Raw genomic sequence first — 23,477 nt, 5'->3', positions numbered from 1 at the left:
CAGATGAGTATCTAGAAATCCAGAACACTTTCCATGATTTCATTCAATCATTTTTCAGTCGATGATTAAGTAAAACAGGACAAGATTTATTATTGTTTACCAAGTATTTCAATGGACCTCATGATAAAGTATCTATAGGCCTAAGATATATTTGACATTTGGATTAGAATTTATTCATTAAAGGTTTAAAATATTAGGAAACCCACTTATCTAACAATAAATTAAATAAAGATTAATTGATTCAACTTGGCCATACATGAGAAATGGGGAAAAACCCTGTTTATATACAAGCTTTCAGTTGATGAATCATTTTAAAAAGTAATGGTATTGCAATCACAAGTAAATTTTACACACACACATATTACAACCTAAATTGAAGGTGGGTTCTTTTATTGTATCAATCATGGCAACGCCCCTATCTTTAAAAAAATGAATTAGTTTTCATTTCCTAAAACGTATCATGAGTAGAAAGTATTGATATAAATCTCCAAATGGCTATGGTTTTATTCCATCATTTCCTTTTTCATAATGAAACCTTGTAAAAGAGGATATAAAATGATTACTTCATTCATAGAAATCTCTTGGAAAGACAGAGTTTTGTTATTAATGCATAAACCAGAAGTTAAATCAAATTTATGATTGTCATCAAAGATTACTTGTCCTGAATATAGTTACACCTATCTAAAAACAAGTTTGTCATGATACAAAATACTGATTATTTGTTTCTTCATACATTACAATGTGAACCAACAGTTATTTCTTTTCTTGTTTTATCACATTTTACTGCCATAAATTTGATTTGCTATGGAAAAGATGTTTTGTTATGTTGAATGATAAATAAAATCCCTGTGGAAGAGAGAAAAAAAATAGTGTTTAGAATTTTATAATGAACCATTCCTCATTTTTCCTATTACTATTAACTGGATGAATTTGTTACGACAATCATATGACCATATATCATCCTCTCCTTGCTATCTCCAATTAAATCATAACCATATGTTCTTAAACCGGTAAATTTTGTGAATATGTTTTAGTTGTATAATATAATATATACATAGTGGACATTCAATGCTAAAATAAATAGCAAAGGAAAATTTGTGTTAAACTTCTACTCCCTATTCCTTAATCGTGTTTAGATAGGTGGACTTATTTAATCGCCTTTCTAATAATAAAAAAGAAATGGTGCTTAGTAAATAATATAAATTTACAATAGTATATATGCATGATTCAAAATTGTTTAGCAATGGATATAGCATGATTAAATGAATTCATAGATGAATGCATACTCACTTGTTGAATAGGTTTATTCCAACTCTATATCTCCTTCTTCTGGATGGTGTCATAGGAATTGATAATGATGGAACTAATGGTCTTTTTTCACATAATTCTTCTATCTCTCCTGGTAATGTGTCATTACTCTCTGATATGCTTGAGTCATCAGGGAAGGTATATTTAGATGATCCACTACTCTCACTGCTCATACTATCACCAGTGTCTGATCTTGTCATTCTAACAGGAGTAGCTGATCCATTCATAAGTGTTCCATTCCGTGTTCCTATCCTAGTATCTTGATTCTTACGTTTCCACACTGGTGAGTTCATTTGTCCGGTGCTATTGGCTTTGGCCATGCGTCTTTTAGCTGTGATTGCAACATTTTGGTTTTTGCCTAATGATCCCGAGTGAGAACGTGATCTAAATTCACCCTCTGTATCTGATCCTTCAGAATCCGTTGAGTGGATAAAATCCATGAGTGAGCCCTCAGGCGTCGCCACAACAACAGATGGTACATCTGAAGAGCTACTATGTTCAACATTGATGACCTCAAAGCTCTCACCACTAACAGTTGATGTAGTTGATACACTATCATCTGCTCGTATGTTGGTCAATCTTCGACCACCTAGTATGTATTCCATGTTTACATCACCCTCTGTACAAGTACTTCCACTACTACTTACAGACTCTCTCTTCTTATCTGTACTGCTTTCCTGTCTCATGCTAACTGGCGTGTGGCTGGCTCGTAGAGAATTAGTTTCTATTGACTGTTCAATACCTACACGCTGCTTCCTGTCTCCCACTTCCTGTGTTACAACATTTGAATCTGTCCTTGTTGGGTGGCGGGAATAACTGCTATCTTGCCCAACTTCCACATGTTCAGTCGATGGGGAAACATGACTTTTCTCAGCTGCCTGGTCAAGGGACTTTCTTGATTCCCTAAGTACCCCCATAGGGGGAGACTGAACCATAGGACTCTCTTTCTTGACAATCTTACGATCAATAACAGGAGACATGACATCATTACCTACAGAAACAGTCTTGATAGGCCTGCTGATTTTAGGGCTTTCACTTCCATTACCAATAGAGTTATCTTTGATTCCAGTCAGTACAAACCCACAATGGGTACTTGATGGCATCTCACTCGCCCTTACTACCACTGGACTTGGAACATGGACACCGGCTCCTGGGCTAATGTTCTGAGCTACTGGAGGGCTCCCTGATATGTCAGGTATGCATATTTTCCTTGCTACCTGTTTCTCACTTGTACTATTTGTAGTGATAATTTTAGTGACTGCCCTACCACCACTTGGAGGTGAACTACCAGGTGAGATCGGTGGTGGTGGTGAGGAAGAGCCTTTGGTGGGAGGGGACTTCCATACCTCCTGTGACTGAACTCTTATAACATCTTTCTGAGTAATGATGGTCTTTTCTGATCGGGGTGGTGTACTACGTTCTTGGAGTTCTGTAGATGAATTGTGCCTTGTCATTGTCAGAGTGACAACAACTTTCTTCCCACTTCCCTCTTTTACTTCATCAACTTCTCCACTGCTACCCTTGTCTTTAGGAGTGACTATTCCCTTCGGAAAGACGTTATTGCTATTATTCCGATGCTGCTCTGTTGGTGTTGAACGCACAACAGGGGATATACTGCTCTCATTTATAGCTTGTTTTGCTTGGGACTCAAGTTCTCTAGTTATACTGGCAAGCTCTTCTGCCCCCTCATCAATTGATTTTTCCAATTTTCTCATAGTTCCTTTTGTATCTTTGATCACAGGAGTTGATGAATCAGCATCTTCTATGACCATTACCCTTGCACGATTGCTATATTTAGAGTGAACCTTAGCAGAGTAGTTCTTTAGATAGCTTGAGATCCGCGAATCAGAACGTGTTCTCCGGAGTCGCTGGAATTCTTTCTGAAGTTCATGCTTGCGATATGCTTGTTGAATTACTAGAGCTGCTTTCTGAGCCTTGGCACGACCACCATAACGCTTCTCTAGCATCTCAACCTGTATAAAAATGAAAAACAGTATAAAAAAAAACACATTTAATTTCTCAATATGAAAAATATTTTGTAGTCAATAGATCATTATCTCAAGTCAAATTAAGAAAAATAAACTAGGGAAAGTTGTAACTTACCTGATCAGAGAGAAAATTATTATATTCCTATCTCTCTTCAAGTGAAATCAGAAAATGCCTGTTGTACTCCACCCAGTGTTATCAAATGTACAGCTAATTATTGGTTAAAATCCTACTTGTGGGCCACAAATTAACATCCTGTTGTACGCCCAACACATGTTGACTATACACTGATAGATTTCAACACTGTACTGTTATACATTGTTTGCTCACACCTGTCAATTGGCTCATAGCATTCCCTCTCATTGACATCGACATATGCTGCTCTTCCCTATTCTTTCAAAATGGACTAGACCATGAAAATGGAAATCGTATGACTGCTAAGTGTTGGGTTTTTTTTTAGAATGGACAGATCTATTATAAAAAAATCAAGCACTCATTTACATCGTCTCTGTGGTGTACAAAAATACATTCTTGAACTTTGGACTTTGGATATTACATAATGCTTAAGATAGTAAATGATTGATGAATGGAGAAAATGCAACAACACATAGAAATCTAGACTATAAACAAACCCTTATTCATTACTACAAATATACAGTAAATAAGCATTGTAATTGTTTTGATCAAAAGTAAACTTAATATGAGGGAAATTAACAATGCATTTCACAACTTAAAGAAAATAGTATTTCATAATATAATTTGTAGCTGATTGTTGTACAAAAGATTTTATGTTGTCTTGCAAAGGAAAGCAACAAAAAAGTTGTTTTAAAGGTAGACCTAAAATGCAAATAAACTGCTGATCAAGATGATTGGAATGATGATTTAGGCCAACCTGTTTTTGTTGAAGATCAGGAGATAGTTCATATGAACTACCAAGAACTCTAGACTGCTTAATTAGACGTTCCTCTTCTCTCCGTTGCTTGATCGACTTTTCTCTTCTCAATGATGCCCTATTCCTTGGACTAGGTGAGAGGTCCCATCTGATCTTGGTAGGTTTCTCCTGTGAGGTACCAGCAAGATGAGTAGTAGGAGAATCAACAGCAATAGAAACAGCTCGACTGACCCTAGTGTGAGGTGTAGACTGTCGTAGAACAGCCTGCTCAGGAATCGTTATACTTGCTTGAGTTGGAAAGACCCTTGCTGGTGATCCCTGTATTTGAGGTGAATCTGTCGAGGTTGATGGTGTATGGGAATTATCAGTCTGAATTGCAATAGTTCTGGTTTCTGGTTTTGGTTTTCTTCTTGGAATAGGACGGGGACTTCCTTTAACAGCCAACTCAGGGGTTGGTGAAGTGTGCAGTGAGTCTTGACGAGGTGGGGGAGTTCTCCTGGGTGTTTTAGGTGTTGTATTTGGTTTAGGTGGTGGACTTGGTTTCCCTCCACGAGGGGTTGTACTGGGCGATTGTAGAGTAGGTGTTGATGGGGTTGGAGTACTTGTCTGGATATCCTTTGGAGGTGTAGACTCTGCAGTCTTTGGTGTGTTAGAATTGGAATCCTTTAACAGATCACTTGGATCTGCAGCCAGTTGCTGGTCACTGCAAAGGAGCCAAAAAGAAATAAAGATAAATAAGTAATGCAATCGATCATAGAAAAATAAAACGGTCTCACACTCACTATGAATGTATAAGATAAGATTTAAATTGAAGAATCCATACATTCAATCATTACTTCATGAACATTTTTGGATACTGTCTTCAAATTCATGCTATCACTATGGAAACCAGGATTTATTCATCGTCTCTGCTGACGCACAGAGAATTAGCTGATAAATCAGTTTTTCTCTCTCTACATCTGCTATTTTATCCATCTTCTTCCCAAGTCCTTTCTATTTTCTTTAATCTGCACAAAATACCAGCTATTGATAAAATCTTGAAGTGTAGAGAGCCGATTTGAAAAGTATACTCACAAGTTGAGAAATGAAATTGTACAATGCAACACTAAACAGTTACACTCCCAGTGACAGTGAGAAACAAAATGACTTTGAACTCCAATTAAAACATCATCAAACCAAGACAAAAGTAGGATAAAAATACTTCACACGTGAAACTATATCTATTTGCATATAATTCCCGTTGCTATATATCACCAGTCCCACACACATACCGGTGCATTGTACTGGTGTTTGTTTTTAAAACGATAATTCAAATTCACCATGCGTCACAGTCCAATGCCTAATACATACAAGAATACACATACACATACATGCACACACAGTCAATGGGATACTATGTGTGCCATGCATGCAGGAGGAAGTATCAGTGACGTAAGTCAGTGATATGTAAATGTAGTGGTATCGTACTCCAAAAATGAAGGATCTATAATTGGCAACGCCTCCTTGTTGCTGTTTTATTTTTTTCCCAGAAGCTCTCTATATCTCTACTTGTTAGATTCTATTGTATTCGTACCAAGATATTTATCAGAAATATTGTAATTTCAGGATCAGTAATAGCTACAACTAAATTTTCATTTAAAAAGCAAATGCAAGTCAAATCTTGGTTTCAAATACATGTATATCAAAACAATGCTGTTTATGAATAAGAACTGGTATTGACATTTTAATATGGTATTCCAAATATGTGCAATAAAAAAAACAGAACAGAAATGCCACTATTTCAAATTTTCTGGATTTGCTTGCTCAAGCAAACACTTTTTGCAAAACACCCTAAATGGGTCGATGTGTTAACAGAAATTCTGGGATAACAGACCACAAAACTATCAAAAGGGACATGCTCTTTTCTTCATTTCATTTGTTAATTTTCAATTTTGGTTTGCATTGTTATATGTGGTTACAAAAATGAAAACAAGAAATCCCAATGGATTGGACAGTGCATTTTTTGATTGATAACATGACTTGTTTGAATAAATGTCTAGAATTCATTTTGAAACAAGTCTCATTATCTTACAAAATTAAAAAAATTGCTATAAAATGCTGTGAAAGCTCCCCTAAAAATACATAAAAGAATATGTTTGAAAAGTAAGCAAATATTCATAAATCTGAAAACAATATTGTTAAGACAAAACAGCCAGCTAATCCTTGGTGTCAGCATGTCAGGAGTATTAATAGGATGAGATAAGGTCACACCTGAGTATTGGTATAAATAGAATCCTACTCAGGTGACATACTGATTAGCCTCTATATCCACACAGAGAAACTTGGCTAGCTCCAAATGGAGTATAGGCTTGAGATGATACTCAGATGACAACCACACATGTATATAAACAAATTATCTCTTTTAAATACATAGCTGCATCATTTTATTCAGATGCAGTTTTGTCATGTAGACCTACATAAAAGAGAATACGTCAAGCATCTAAAATTCTGTGTTTAATTTAGATAATCATATCATCTGAACTAATTTTCAATGAAATTCAATCTATGCCAATTCCAATGAATAGGAAACAATAGCATATGGTTGACTTGTAAATATGCATTTACAATTGGGGAAGGAGTGTGAATCTCCAAAGGTAAGGGAACATATACTTTTAATTTGTCATCCCAGCTCTGTCAGCTGACAAAGTGATTCAGCTCCCTCTCTTGAAAACAATTCTACTGCTGATGTGTCTCCCAGCATCCCAAACAGGGAGTCTGCATTTTAATTCCTCTTATGATGGCAATACACCATTAGGAAACATTAAGATAGCAGAAACTTGATTACATTCATATACACAGGATCTATGAATATGTTGAGACATGCTCAAGGGAGTATAGTCATCACAGCCCCATGCCTGTTATTCATTTTCCTGTATTTCTAGAATGGAATTTTGTCAGGTTCAACACCAGGTTATCTCTTCAATTGAGTCTCTTCTCTCAGAGGGGAATGATAAGTAAAATATCAATGGATTTAAACACTGCCTTTGTAATGAATATTTATTGCACTTCTTATTATAATATTTTGTTTTAAATTTATAATGCACGTTTATTGCACTTCTTAATATAATTCCTTCTTAATTTGCAATTCCTTTTCGCAAGGAGTATGGGGTAGTCCAAATTATTTTAAAACTGGCCGTGTTGACGTCAATAAATCTCTCACATTGTTATGGAATCAATACAAAATGGGGAAAATCTAAATCGTTTCAATAATCTATTATTTTGTTTTTAAAAAAATCTTTCACCCGTCTGTAATGAAGATGTTTTTTAGTTCAAGTTTAGTTTTGTATTGACCTAGCTGTGCTAAGAACAGTAAGGCATTGACAGATGACAGAGATACAATTATTCACTTCCTTTCAGGTTGTGGGTATGCTACCAGGGCTTATGGCACCCTTTCCTGTAGAGCAAACCTAATGGCTTCAAATACCTGTCTTTTATTCTTTGACCTGGTGAGTTAAGACAGGACACAGTTTGTTCAGTCATCTTAATCCCTAAAGCTCTTATTGACAGATTCTTAATAGCAAAGTTTAAAAGATCTCAATTATTATGATCTACAGGCTAATATATCCATTCATGGACTTACAAATAACCTGTTGATGTAAGGTATATCAGTGATTGATCATGATCTCTTACAAGCCTTCTCTTTTAAAATTCTGACAATTTTTTAATGGTGGAAAGACACGGTGCCCCAATAATTGCATTCATCCTTTTAATCTCTATAGCAGAACCTGGATAGTAAGCAATCCATCAACCTTTTTTCAATCAATGAATATTACTGCTAGTCTTATGCTAAGGCAGTCAATTTATCTCTCCAGACCTCTGATCTACCCACACTAATGCATGTTTAGTATACAACTCACAACATAAAATTCACTCATAGGCAATTCAAAAACTGCAACAAACTTACAACATAGTTGCATAAGCATCACATGTGCCATTAATGGTAATGGACTCTTCAAGCTGTACTTCAAGGGCCTGCTACAATCTACACACTCGGCTGGAGTAATTTTCACAATATGCAAAGCCAGCTCCTTTCCTTAAATGTCTATGGTAAGGCCTTCACCTAACCAGTCAATATCCAGCAGTCATTATCACTGTCTGGTATTCTATTTCTTCTGTACATTCAAAATGCAGTAGATGTGTTATTATCTTGTCTCCAACGCAACCATACGCCCCTGGATACAAATTAAGATAATTGTTTTAATTTTTGAATAATTCTTTGTCTACCAACATAAATTAAAAAGGGAAATTCACTTATCCTCTTAGCACATGCTGTGTCTCTCAACAGACCTTAGTTCCCTGCAATAAAGAGCATAAGTACTAGGCATCCTAATATGTCTCTGCCTTTAATTAGAATATGAAGATAGTCAGAACTGCTTTAGCTGACTTAATAATTCAATTGAGAGAATATATTAGGCCCAGTTTGGTCCTAGTAAAGGAAAAATACTATCTTGTCCCTTTAAAGGACAAGTCCACCCCAACAAAGAGTTAAATTGGATAAAAAGAAAAAATATCCAACAAGAACACTAAAACTTTCATCAAAATTAGTTGTAAAATAAAAAAGTTATGGCATTTTTAATTTTCACTTAATTTCACAAAACAGTTATATGCACATCCTGGTCTGTATGCAAATGAGGGGACTGGTGACATCACTCACTATTTGTTTTGTATTTCGTTATATGAAATATGATTTATTCCCATATCCTCTAATTATCCTTTGAAACAAAGTTTCATTCCTCCCTGAGCATGTGGAATTGCATCGCCTTAACATTTTATGGTTCAGTCAAGTTGGTCCTTATTATCAAATCTGTAAAAATTAAAATATTGTATATTTCAAACAATAAAAAAACAAAAAAAGTGAGGGACATCGACTCTCATTTGCATGTCATCGAGATGTGCATATAACTGATTTGTGAAAAAATAAGCAAAACTTTACAATGTCATAACTTTCTTATTTTACATCCAATTTTGTTGAAATTTTCAGTGTTATGCTTGCTTGATTTTTTCTCTGTTGATTTAACTCAACATAGGGTGGACTTGACCTTTAAGAAGTGATCCCCTATTAATTCAAGGAATAAATAGTGTTAAAGAAATAACAATTTACTGTTCCATTCATCCTAAAGAGAAGATGCTATTTTTATTTTTACATTTCTTTACATAGAAATGCCACAGATTGTTTAAAATCATATTTGGTACAGATTTTGTCATTTAAATTTTAAGGGATGTCTTTCCTTGTCTCATCTTCATGATTAATGATGGCAGAGATCACTTCTTCCATTGTGAAGAAAGCTAGTATAGTAGAGAGGATTTAATAAAGCTGTCACAAACATTTAGTATTGGCTCGCCAATCACCATCACCCACTCATCCTAAGCTTAACTCAAGAGTCCTGTAGAATTAACATCCCTTATCCAAAGTCTCTTAAACATCTTTATTCATGAAACCATTATTTCTTAAATCTAAAGCTCAGAAAACTAGTAAGGTTACCAGTCAGTTTAAGATTGATTTGCCTAAAAATGGAGTTCAATGGCACACTAAGTCTATGAAAAAAAACTTAAATGAAATACAAATCACTGAATATATTTGGATTCTAGACTTAATTTTGTTTAACACAAGCTATGTACATACATACATACATACATACATACATACAGCCTGTGCTACCCCCTCCCCCCACACACACACATATCCCTCTTCCTACATCAATTATTCCTAGTTACATATCTAGAGTAGATGTTAACATTCTGAATACAAGTGTATGAGGTTATTGGAACCAGATAGCTCTGATATCATGTCTACTGGAAGTAGAAGATTTAGCATTAAATGCGTAAATAAGTCAAACTATAATGGAACCTTAAACAATGATAGGGCACAGAAGACATTAACTTAACAGTAAAAGAGTGGAAATATAGAAGAAATGATTTACAAAAAATTACTCATTCCTAGCATGAACATTTGTACCTCTCCTCTCTGTATTACTAATCTGTATTTATTGTATTAACTTTCCATTTATGTTTTGATCATTAAAGAGAGAGACAGTGTGTTCTGGATTTAGTCATATCCAGATTTATATGAAAACAGGCTGGAAATCTTGGATCAGATAGGAAATATGAAAAGAGAACACACTTAAATATGGTGGTAGTAAATCAACTTACAAATTTCAAGGCAACAGAGAAAGTGAAAATTAAGGAGGAAAAATGGTTTGGATAATTGGGTGATTTCCAATTCCTGTTCCTAAAAATATGCTTCACACATCTTCTGCTAAACTAGAAATAAAATTATTCATATTTGAAAGAACAGAGCTGATGAAAATAACACTTTTCTATGCTTATAAAACATCTTCAAATTAAAAAAATGACTTTAAAACCCCCAAAATTATTCTGATAGCCAGTTGAAAAAGGTTAGTTTTCAAGTTACAGAGCTAAATTTCAAGCTTTTCAAAATAAATAACTGAAAATGTTTTATTGTGCATTTTAAAGACTTTCATGAAAGTTACATTTTCATCTTCTATACATATTCAAATAGGAATGGATCTTTTCTCTCTTTCTTTTTTAAGAAGAAACAAATCAAGTGTAAAATTCTATCCCAGTTGTCACAAAAATAAATTCTAGTCAAACATGTTTGTGGTTGCTGAATGAAGATTATCCATTCATTCTACAGACAACTGGGAAATACTCATCATACATTAACAAACTCAAATACACTAAACATAGCTTCTTATCACAGTTCACAAGCCTACTGTAAATCCAACCGTAGCACTATCGTTATTTAGGGAGCATGGCAAGAAATGACGGCAGAGCAGGAGGAAGAAATATTACCGACAAGACTCTAGAAATACATCCCATATGACAAATCCATTCCCAGATTGTATAAGTCACAAACTTACAAGATTATACATGATTCACTGGAAATGCACGTACTGCTTTATTGGAAAATTTGCCCCAACTCTAAAGCTTAATTCTATTTTCATATTTCTGCTTTCGGCAATAGCTGAAGGAAAGATTAATTGAAAACAGAGCTATTTAACATGTGTACAGAACCTGAAATTATGATTGTATGGCAGTTGACTGTAGAAATTGCTGAAATTTGATTAATGGATTGAGTTTACATCTGGTAAATTTTATGTCGAAATAGTTATCAACTACATCCAGAGAATCTTCTTGATTTTTACAAACTAATGTTGTTTCTCTACATTTAGGCCTATTATCCAGCACTATTTCACTCACCCTAAGAAAACAAACTGCCAATATAGAATAAGACAGGTCGCACAAATATATCAGTTGCAGTAAAAAAAAATCAAAATCATTAATTACTTAATACTACATTCTCACCTCTGTTGTATATCGTCTTCCAAAGTCATTTTCACGTAAATGAACAGGACTAACATGAATCCTTCATGTATGCTTACAATGATCTCAATGTCAAACAATGAATACTGGTAATGTTCACCTAATATAAACCATTTATATCCATACCTATCTCACTTTATGAGGTAGGGCTCCAAAATGATCACAATACCATAATCTCAACCAAATCCTCTTCCAGTTTTTATTCTAAAAATGAGTCATGGTCGCAGTAGAAATCATCAATGCAATAGGCCAGGTAGGCAGCAATCCATAATGATATCCTTCATTATACCAAAGTCTAAAGGCCATAACCTATACACCACCCCATTCAAACTTCCTCTTTCTTACCGCTGTTGTCAAACCATACACAATTTGGTGTATCAAACCACAGATGAAACACTGGATTAGTCCATATGAATATTGATAATACACACTCCAAGAATAGCAGAAGAGACACAAAGACTATTCACCCACAGAAATGAACAAACAGCCTAAAAGCTCAGAGTTTTTACTGGAAGAAATTATTTTAATACAGGCATACAATTCAAGATATGAATACTGACTGACAGCAGGATGAAATAATAATGCTGATGATCACAAAAGATTTGATTAATTTCATACTTACAATCATCAATACTATGCTGGGTGAGTTTATGGGTCAGATATAAGTCAGGTGAATAGAGGTCACACACAATCAGTTTTAGGAAGAAGGCCAGATCAAATTCCTTCAGGTCATTTGTATATAGCTTTGGCCACACAAGTTCAGGTATTTCGCCGGAAGCAACTTGATCACAGACTAAAGGTAAAATATCAACTTTCTGAAGAAGTTTTGAGCTTGCTTAGGCAAGTGTTGATATTCTTGAGTCACTTCTTTCAGCCTACAGCTCTTCAAAGTAAAGCTCAATTATACTGATCATTATACTTTATTCTTTCTTCCCTTTTTTGCAACTCAACAGTCCACTGGAGATGACTTTGACAGTATCTAATTCCAGTCAGTGGTATATCATATGCAGACAAGAAGATTAAAATTTATTTCCTCTTTATGCTTCACTCAGCCCATCAAAACATTTCTCAACAGCAAATTACAGATATACATTACATGCTTGCATTATCCAAAATAAAGGACTTTCATTTCTCTGTAAATCCTCAGAACAACAAAGTGCATGCCAAAAAACAGCATTAAGAATTTAAACATGATACTTTGTGGGAAGACAGATGCATGATGAAGTTTCAAAAGGCTCCAATTTTATCATGAACTCCAGTGTTTATCAAACAAACTCTCTTAACTCCATGCTTAACTGTTAAAGGCAAAAAAAAAGTATTTGCGGTGAAAAATTATTTCAATAGAAAGTGTTTTAAATCAAAGTTGATTGTCGCCATACTATCATAGGTCTAGATCTGGTACATTAATGTAAACTTATCTTGTGGAATCATGACATGTATCTTAACTGAAACAGGTAATTCTGATATTTACTAACACAGAAAAGCATACGTGGGACAGTCTATTCACATTGCTTGGGAAAATACCAGACATTTCATGGAATTCTGTGCTTATTTTGCTAATTTCACTGGATTCTTTTCGAACTCATTTAGAGATTGTTACAACTGGTATTTATCTTTAAGAGTGTGAATGACCTAAGCTGAGGTTAACCATATATCTGGTGTATCTTGATCAATATCAAGGGTAGCTATCAGCTAAGTATATGAACATGAAAAAGCTATTGCAGAAATCCATTATGTAATATGATAACCGAACTAATTACATAGTGTTAAAATATTGTATACAGGGCCTTCAAAAGCATACCCCCAAAACAAAGGATAATCTGAGATGGATGAAAACACATTGTATGGGTTGAGGTATCATCTGGAAATACTAACCTTCTACCAGGGGTGGACTACTGCTTTATATTACTGAAACTTTAATTGATTATTAAATATTATACCTTTTTTTCTTTAAAATAAATATTAAAATTTCATCATATAATGAAAATAGGGCAATTGGCACAGAGATAATGTATAACCAATCTCGAGCTAAAAGTGATATGAAGAAGAAAAAAGAGTTACAAGACACAGACAAGGAAAAAAAGTAAGTAAGCCTCAACTCAAGCTACATCATCAGAGGAATACTACTCATGTTCTAAAAGGGGTTAGCTTTGACGCAATTGTGTAGGTGACAATACAGTTGCTGTGTCAGATGCAATATCATCATTATAATATAACATCTTGGTGCAACAGAGTTATTTCTAGAAAATAAACTACCTTTGTGAATCGTCTGTTACTTCCAAATGATAATGTGATTGATTCAAGGTGAAAAATAAAAGATAACAAATATTATATAAAACAGATTGTATGAGAGAAAAGAATGTTGAAATGTCCCAATAAGGTATTAATTTATTCAATTGAAATGGCTACATGAAAGATTGAGCTTGCAACTTGAAGCATTCTTTTATTAAGAAGTTAAAATCAATCATTTAGCTTGAGTTACCACAAGTCCTGATAATTTAATTCTAAATCCTAGGTGTCTAATTTATATATAAATTCATTCCCCAAAAGTAAATAAAATCAAGTCAATATAATATTCAGAATCCCCCCCCCAAAAAAAAAAAAAAAAAAAAATCAAGCACCATTAAGAAAAAAAAATTATAATTTACCCGAGTATGCTGCAATTCAACTATTTTTTAAGATGGACTGATGATGAAGAGCTAATCACGTCATTACACTGAGCTACAGCGTCATTGTTTTTTTAGCAGAGTCATGCGGTGTGGGGACAGAGAGAGAGGCAATTAGCTTTCATTGTAATCAATACTTGTAGCAGTGTAGCTTGGCATTTGGGTGATAATTTCAATATTTTCAAGCTCCTGGGATGGTTAACAATCAATGATAACAGCTCTGACGTAAGTATCAAGGGTGACTGAGACAAGCTGTGAAACAAACCATTTTTAGAAAAATCAAGAGATTAATGTTGCTTGGAAACAATAACGAACCTAAACTGATGTGGGGGGGGGGGGGCAGTCAAATATATTGCTGTAACGTGTTTAAAGGGGAGTTTTTTTCCGTTTTGGACATGAACCGCACATGCACTTGTTAAGGGTATCAAATACACTGATTTTTTTAAGAACGAGGTTATATTTAGTAAGAAATGGGGAAAATAAATTAAATGTATATATTTGCTGGAATTAATCAAGTTGTAAGGATAATTGAAAATGAATATGTTATATTTAATTCAAGATGTCTCATTTAGCCTCAAATAGAGTACATGATCTCAACTAGTCACAGTAACAATTCTAAGAGTCAAAGCCTATTATTTTTAATCACTCAAGTTTAAAAATGTTAGCTTACATAAATTCACCTAATCAGGTCCGTATGTTAGTAAGGAAGTAATGATCTCACAACTCGCGTGTGTTTATAGGAAGCTTGATGGGGGTCTATTGTGTAATGATATCACCATCAGCATTTTCTGCCTGAACTTGACATATTGTCTGCCGTTCAATTATCTTCATCATGAGTAAGACATTTTAGACACTTCTGTCTGTTAGATAAGATAGTAATGCAAACATGGAGCCATTCCTCAATAAAAACAATCTTATACCTACTACTTTCTACAGCTCAACTTTACAGATGAGTTTTAGCTTAATTATCATCATCATCATCATCATCTGGTACGGGATGAAGGCGCAAGCCTGTAATTCCCGGTCGCTTCTTGTATGATTGGTCACTGAAAACTACTACTTCATGAGCTTGCGTGAGGAGTCATGGAAGCTCAAAGTGGTTTTTTTGCCAAAATATATCAATATTTCTTTTAAATTTGTCTGTTGTTGGCATTTGTATTAGGTTTTCAGGAAGACTATTCCAGTCATTGATTACTCTTCTACTGAAAGACTTATTTCTCACATCCAGTTTGCTATGGGGTTTCAATAATTTCATGGAGTGACCTCTTGTAGAGTTACTACCAGACTTGGAGAAGAAATGGTCTGGAGAAATGTTGACCAATCCATGCATAATCTGGTGGACCATTATCATATCTCCTCTCTTTCTTCTATAATAGAGTGAGTACATGTTAAGTTCCCTGAGTCTCCTTTCATATGGTAAGTTTCTCAAATCCTTCACTAGTTTTGTTGCTCGCCTCTGTACTCTCTCAACCTTCTTGGCATGTTCTGTAAATCTACCGTTCCAGATGACGCTCCCATATTCCAGATGTGGTCTAATTAATGTCTTGAAGAGAATTGGCAAGGTAGATTTGTTTAGTTGAGTGAAAATTCTCTTTATCACTTTAGTACTGAGTTGAGAAATCATATTCTTTCCATTGGAAGTGGATTATTACATTGATATAAACATTAGAAAATATTCTATGAATGAAGGAACAATCAGCAAAAGTAAATAATTGTTGTACAATAAATATATTGGTCTTCTTAATTTTATATCAGTGAGGAGATGAAAAGCAATATGAGCAAATGCCCATTCATTAAGTGCAAAGTCTCTTGTTTGACACATAGAAGTCATACACTGTCCAGGGAAGAGAGATGCTTCAGCATACCAAGTTTAATGACAAAAGCAGACAAAAATATTTAGTTATTCAGCAAGTTCAATTCCACAGAGGTAGGCCATACTTCACTATCCAGTGTTGTACCATGCCATGCATATATACAATCACTAAAAAAAATGATATAAGTGATCCCATTTACTCACCAAACTAATGGTAATCCAAGACATAAGTCCACAAAATCATTAAAGTTGAGGACAAGATCAGTCCAAAATTCACTAGCAATCCACATACTACCAACATTTATGGACCAAAGTCTTTAGAATATCATAATCATCAACACGGGTAGTCTCTCATTATATGCCCCATAACAAACATAATCACCTGAAACAGGGATGTCCATAAGTCCAAAGTCATACTAAGATGAGAGATTGAAAGAGAGAGAAAGAGAAAACTCTTTCATGGAGAGCGGGTGCAGCGGGAAGGAGAGGGGGTTGAGGAGCTAGAAGGATACCCAGAAACACTCCTAAGATTCTGCAATACAGATTTGATGTTGTGAGGAGAATTAAATAGGGAGTGATGTCACAGGAAAAGAGCAATTTGTGCTTGAGTTAGGTGGGGGAAGGGAAAGGGGGAACTTTTGAAGTTGTGACGAAGGGTTGGTCCATTCTAGAAAGAGCAGGGAGGTTTTAGTTTGTAGGTGAAGAGAGAAACAACACACTAGATTGTAATAGGTGTATTACTGAAAACTCAAAGTTGCAATGCACATTTTCTACAAGGCTAATTTTAACCTCATTTAACTAGTAAATTTAACTTTCAGAATTCATTTTCCCAATTCAACAGGTACATTTATTTTAAAAACATCTACCAGCATAATTCCATTATTCTAACAGCATTTATACTAGTTTCAATCTCCCTGTTAATAAGTCATTGTGCACCTGCATCATTATCATGTGATATGTATGCTTGTTAAAGGGCAAGTCCACCCCAACAAAAACTGGATTTGAATACACAGAGCTAAATCAAACGAGTATAATTTCATCAAAATCAGATGTAAATAAAATTATCTACAAGTATTTACTTATAATGCACAAAATGGTTATGCACATCGATATGCAAATGTGAAAATCGATGTCACTCACTCAATATTTCTTTTGTATCTTATTTCATGTCAATCCCACTCTAGGCGACACCCCAATACTTACCCGTGCTAATAAACTGGGACTCCACTCACGCGCGTTTGGGCCTCCCTAGCTTAGAACTAAGCACTAATATCACCTTAAAAACTAAATCTACAAGGTATGTATAATCTATTTATAACTTTAATAATGTTTAATCGGTACTCACCGGTTCTTTTGTTGCATTTTCAGAGCATTTCTCACAATTCTTCGTAAATATTTGCGGCAAATTTTGTCGCCATAGACAGCTTAGCGTCCATCTTTATTGATAAATGGAGCGCCCTTTACGATAGTTGTTAATGCCGCGGATAAATCGTTAGGCATTTTGACCTGTGTTCAAGGCGTTCTTTCTGTTTTATTTTTTATATTGAAGATTGTGCATTTGTTGAATAGCGCCGTCTACGTCAGGTATGAGATCGAGTGTATAAATACACTCTTCCAAAATAATTATGATTCCGACCTGGCGCTGTTTAACTTCAATCTCTTTCACCTAAATTAGCGATGAATGCTAGCATTATAAAATATATATTATTAACGTCTGACGAAAAGAATAACCAACCGATCAGCTGACGAGAACGCGAATCACGTGATCTTCATATCAGCTTCGATCGCGAGTCAGAAGAGAAGAGCAGCTGCCCAGAAAATCAGGAAAAAGCTGTGAAAATGTAAGTTCCCCTTCATTTCTTTCATTTTTTGTTGTTGCTAACGATGCATTTACACTATAAAATTATAATTTAAATAAGAGAAAGGAATATAGCTTGTACTTGTGATATAATTGCCTAAATATCCTGTTCTCAGAGATTTCTAACCAAAAATACTACTGATGTCGCCTATGAGGTCCATACATGTAATGTTGGACCTCATTGGTACTAGGAGTGGTCAATCCCACATATTCAAAGAAGAATAAAACCCAATTGTCTCCAATTATGACAAAAACTTGAGATATTTACTATTTCATAAAATAATTGAGAAAAGACATGGGTAATATCATTGGCTCCCTCATCAGCATAAAGACCAGGACGTGCATATAACTGTTTTGTGAAAATAAGCAAATTATTGAAAAGTCATATCTTCCTTATTTTACATCAAACTTTAATGACATTCTCAGGATTTCCCTTGTTTGATTTTTCTCATTTGATCAAAATCCACTTATTGTTTGGGTGGTCGTGCCCTTTACAGTGAAAAACAAATAATATGGGAAAAGTGAAAAATATTGTTGTGAGTTTCTAAGATAGGAGAAAAAAGGTATGAATTTGAAAGTCTTTAAAGTTTAGTTCTGAATTATGTTTTTTTATTTATTGAATGTTTGATATTCAGGGAGAAAATTAAAAACATAAATTTCAAAGAGCACCGTGACCTTTTTTTTGCAAAGTGATGGACAGCAGCTCCCTATAAATAGGGCATGGATCATGACATGCTTGTGATATAATATCAAATTTCTCCAGGGTTGATGTCAAGAAAACCATAATGACCCTTATACCTTGGTCACATTTGCTCTACGGCGCCCGTACGGCGAGTCGAAAACAGCCGTTTTATTGATTTTAATTCAAACCACCATATGTAGTTGGTACAAAAAAATGTTAAAACGGCCGTTTTCCACTCGCCGTAAGGCCGCCGTAGAGCAAATGTGACCAAGGTATAACATTAAAATTGAAAATAAACTCTTCAACTCACTTTAATTTCCACACCCAATAATTACAACTGCCTATTTTCACTTTCATTAGGCTTTCAAAATTTAATGGCAATTATACTTATCCTCTTCAGAAAGCAAAACCATAACTTACAACTCTTCTAATAATTAACAACATCCATTAGCTCATTTAATATGATATTTCATATAGGACTGATTTTACACTCATTCATCCCATTTCCAAATGTCACAAGCTTTGGGTACCTCTCTTAGACCCCATTCTTATTATCGCCCTAAAACTAGTTTAGCAGAATAGTTTAGCGTGTATAATGAGAATGATCGAAGCGATCTTGGATGCAATCTTCCAAACCAGTATGGAAAACCTAATTGCGATGTAGTTTTCAAGATCGCTTTGCCAGGTTAAACTGGTTTTAGCATGAGGACACAACCGTTCTTCAGGAAGCGATCACACATTTTGAGCGCGCTACTCTACACACTGTGTGTAGAATGACTATGCTGCGGTTTCAAATTTTACGCGATCATGCCACTCTCACTGAGAGCGTTCCCATAGCAACAAGGCCACTTTACATGAAGTGGTTTTGAAAACCACTTTCTGCTGATCAAATGGGAATGCTAGCAAAGTGATCTTTGAAATTGGTTCCCTATGGCGATTTTCAGTAAACTAGTTTTAGAAAGTATGAGAGCGGTGTCTTTGTTTCAACCAGGAAGTCTTTTATAATCAACCTTCATTTTCTCTGTAACAATCATAAAAACATACTTCAAGTCAAAGTTTTTTTATTAAAGTAACCACAAGAACTTCTGTTTGAAATTAGTAATGTTTCTCTGTGGTAGGATCATGTGTTCTAATTGAAAATTTCCATTAAAGTGCAAATCAGAAACTGAATAAGATCATGCATTTTGTGCAATAAAACAACTCAGATGCTCATCTGCAGATGCAGATTTAGAGCAGGACTTAATGTAAAACAGAATAAGTTGTTGCGTACACAACTAAAAAGTAAATGATAACTTACTTTGTGATAACTTGTTATCAATACCAAAAAGAAACTACCTTCATCACATTTCTCAGTAATTTCATCAATGTTGTAATCTAAACATCTATTCTAAGACTTCTTAGGACATTCAGGCTTTAACAATACTGAACCTTTTTCCACATCTCATGTTGGTTTTATTGATAAAACAAATTGTCTTTTCTGAGTGACAGCTTGCTCAACACTTTTTAAAAGTAAAATGACGCATTATCCAAGTATTACAAACTAAATTTGCTTTCTTCAGGCACGTATCCACCAGAGTCGGACTTTAACAGGGTACGAATTTGTAATTGTCTGAAAAATTTGACAAAGAAAAAAGGTCATTGGTCATTTTACATGGTGCAAGATAAATGCATTTGCAAATTTTACAAGGTGCACACTTTATGCATTTGCATGCTTCACTGTTTTATTTTAGATTTGAAAATTTTACGGGCAGTGCCAGCACATTTCGGGCCCTATCCCAAGATCTGCGCCTGTTCTTTTTTTTTTTGGGGGGGGGGGGTCTACAGGGCCAAAGGACATTACTGAAATCAAAGACTTAAAAGGGAATTCAACCCAAATTAGTTATTTTTCGAGGAAAAACACAAAAAAGACAAGTCAAGTTTGAATTTTTAATATTTATATTAGGAATCTCAATTTAAAAACAGCCATAACTTTCTTGATGCACGTTTGATTTCTTTCAAACTTTTAAGATTCTGTTTTATTTATATTTCTATCTCAAATGACAATTTATGACCACTGTTGGATTCCCCTTCATTGATTGGACACACCTTTTGGAGTCCCAGCAAAATGATACAGAGAAGAAATATGCAGTCAGTAGTATTTGCTTCAGTAATTGTCAATCAAATACTACATTCTTGTGGGTATTTAATGATATGATGCATGACCATAGATTTGCAAACTCACAAAATCAAGAGCATTCAGTTTGTACACTGTATAAATTCAATATGCCTAGACAATAGTAACATCATTTAATAAGTCATCTATTACATTAAAATGTACTTTGGACAAACTGTGTCAAATTATAAATCAATTTGAAAACTTAGGACTATATAAAATTTACTGCATACAAAAACGTGTTAGGTAAATTCAATTTTCTTTCATCGGCATGCAATAAATTTTCAGCTTGAAATGGGCTGATTTCTGAGCAAAGGCATCATCAAAATTAAATATATATATATATATATATGACAAAAATTCTAATCCCTTGATAGTTTTCTTACCCTGTTGTTTGACTCTGTGTGTCACCACCAAAGAAATGATGGAAACGGAACCGAATGTAGGACTTTCTGGAGAAGATTGGTGATGATCGAGGAGAACTGTGTGGTGAAGTCTCTGGTGAACTTCCCTCTGGAACAGTTAATGTTTTTCTTTGCTGATTCATATCTAGTTATTCTTTCAACAATACAGCATTCACTCAAGAAAAAAATGGATCCTTATAGTCAATATTTTATAAAATTGCTAACAGTCTTTTATTACAACAGTGGTTGCCAATCAATACTAAAAGTTTTGCTGTTCAGAATAAAGAACAAGTGTTCCACAGAATAGTGTACGATGTTGGAATTGAAATTTGTAAAAGCACAAATGGAGGGTTGGGCAACAATGCTTTGATCCTCAAGCAGACGTCCCTGATGGCTTCCTGGTAACTCAGTTCCTTAGTCCAGAAATGTCATGGAAGCTTCTTGTAGGCAATGATAGTCTGTCTGGCAAGTATCTCACGATGGCTACCATCTAATACCTTGAATCGTAATGACTGACAAGCTCCAGTGATAACAGAACACAATGAAGCAGTATCTCTAAAGTCATGAACTTGAGGAAATTAGCCCTCGTTGAGAAGTGAATTGTTAACGAAACGAGTTCAAAGTCTAACACTGAGATAAATAAATCCGAAAATAAGGAAGTGCTACCGATTGTGTGAGCTAATTGCCAACCCCGCTTCTGTGACATCACTCACAACCATGTCCTCCTACCTGCACTATTCTTTTTGTCTTGAACAAGGATATCAAATTTGTGGTAAAACCTAAACATCCATGAAATTCTATACTTCAATGAAAAGACTTCATATGGTGTTTAGCTACACTGTCATAGCATGGCGTTGGGATTCCCCCTCGAGAAAAAAGACGAGAATGAATTCTGAATATCTGCTTTCCAAGATGGCTGTTTTAATGGCCTGAAGTGACTGAAGTTCAATGTTATTTCCAGTCGCGTGTCTCATACATTAGATCTTAAGATCACCACATCATGGAAAGCCACACTCCACTGCCACACCTATCATTACAAGGAATATGCAGTACTCCCTTAGAACAGATTTGTTCATTCCAAAAAAAATCTTGGTACCTCAAACACAGAGCCAACATCCTCTGAAGAGAACTTGCCATGCATTGGAAGAGCTAGTTAAGCATGAAATCTTTCCATTTGTTGTAATGCAAGCTAAATGCCATACATTGCTAGTAAAAAGAATTCTTTACAATGCATAGGTTTTCAGCTCTTCAAGGATTGAATTTATTATCTCCAGAAATTCCACAAGTGGCAATAAAAAGGCAGCAAATATTCAACATTCAAATGACTTGTTGTGCAACAAATATTGCTGTACAGTTCAATGCAATCCAATGCTATAACTGGTATGCAATGCACACAGGTTATTAAATCCAACTTAAAAAATCATGTTACAATCATACTCCCACAGCTGTTCGTCCAATGTTTTGCTTTGTTATTGTTTCAGCCTCAATAAGCAGTATGCAGATTTTAATCAATTAAACACAATTGCTTGGCTGTTTCTCCAGTAGAGATGATTACTATAGAAGAAACATGTTCATTGCTTCAAGATAGAAGCTACAAAAAGCTGGATTTCTTCAGTGAACTGAAGCAATATAACATGCATTCAACTGAACTAGTGAGAACAGGAAGAAGTCAACAAAACTGTTCCGGTTATCTGATTTCCTCCCATTATATTTATACAGAGTTGAATATGGGTCACACCCCAGCAGTCTAGCTCTATGGACCAGGGGTATGCTTTAGGCTTTCTACGCCCCCATCATTGGGGTCCAAATATTTGACCCTTTTGTTGCAAAACAAGTCAGGAATATACATCATAAACACCTGAATATGTATGGTAAATACATTGTCTAGTCTGCATACAGGAACGTAAAAAAAAATATATATATTTTGCAACAAACCACACAAACAATTTTGTATGCCTTTAATTTGATCAATTACTGCCCCACCCAGTAATAATATGATTATTTGCATTAACCTATGAAAATTATACAAATATTTTGTTTCTTTTTTATTTGAAAAAGTCAAAAATAAGAAAAATCGTCAGTATTACTTTGAGGGATATCTTAAATTTAGTAAGAAAAAATATGCCATGTGACCAAGTTGATTTTCATAAGAAGTTTTGCTTATCTGGAGAGAATATTATGATCTTGGGTGGAGTATATTGGAGGAAGTAGGTGGTATATATATATAAATCTCTCAATATGCATGGCGCATGTCCAACTGTGATGAGTGATGTTATTAATCAATCGGTAAGTCCTATGATCAGATGTCCTTGAATTCAAGTTTTGGTCTCATA

General features: G+C 34.8%; 1 protein-coding gene across 3 annotated transcripts in view; it reads right to left on the bottom strand.

The window, feature by feature from the left end:
- LOC129256704 (IQ motif and SEC7 domain-containing protein 1-like) overlaps positions 1 to 11,707 on the bottom strand; it is a 39,295-nt gene extending 27,588 nt beyond the window's left edge. The window contains exons 1-3 of one of the 3 annotated variants that reach the window (XM_064097716.1): positions 11,552 to 11,707; positions 4,187 to 4,889; positions 1,291 to 3,281 (exon numbers count right to left, since the gene is read on the bottom strand). In XM_064097716.1, coding sequence (XP_063953786.1) covers positions 1,291 to 3,281; positions 4,187 to 4,889; positions 11,552 to 11,607 — 2,750 coding nt within the window. In that variant the 5' untranslated portion in view covers positions 11,608 to 11,707. Of the gene's footprint in view, positions 1 to 1,290; positions 3,282 to 3,411; positions 3,773 to 4,186; positions 4,890 to 5,260; positions 5,472 to 11,551 lie in introns of those variants that run through there. The other 2 variants (XM_064097717.1, XM_054894869.2) reach the window with 2 other exon arrangements.
- Positions 11,708 to 23,477: the final 11,770 nt, after the last annotated feature.

Source organism: Lytechinus pictus, chromosome 3 (assembly GCF_037042905.1).
Source record: "Lytechinus pictus isolate F3 Inbred chromosome 3, Lp3.0, whole genome shotgun sequence".
Lineage (NCBI taxonomy): Eukaryota > Metazoa > Echinodermata > Echinoidea > Temnopleuroida > Toxopneustidae > Lytechinus > Lytechinus pictus.
This window is presented reverse-complemented; position numbering and strand designations above follow the sequence as displayed.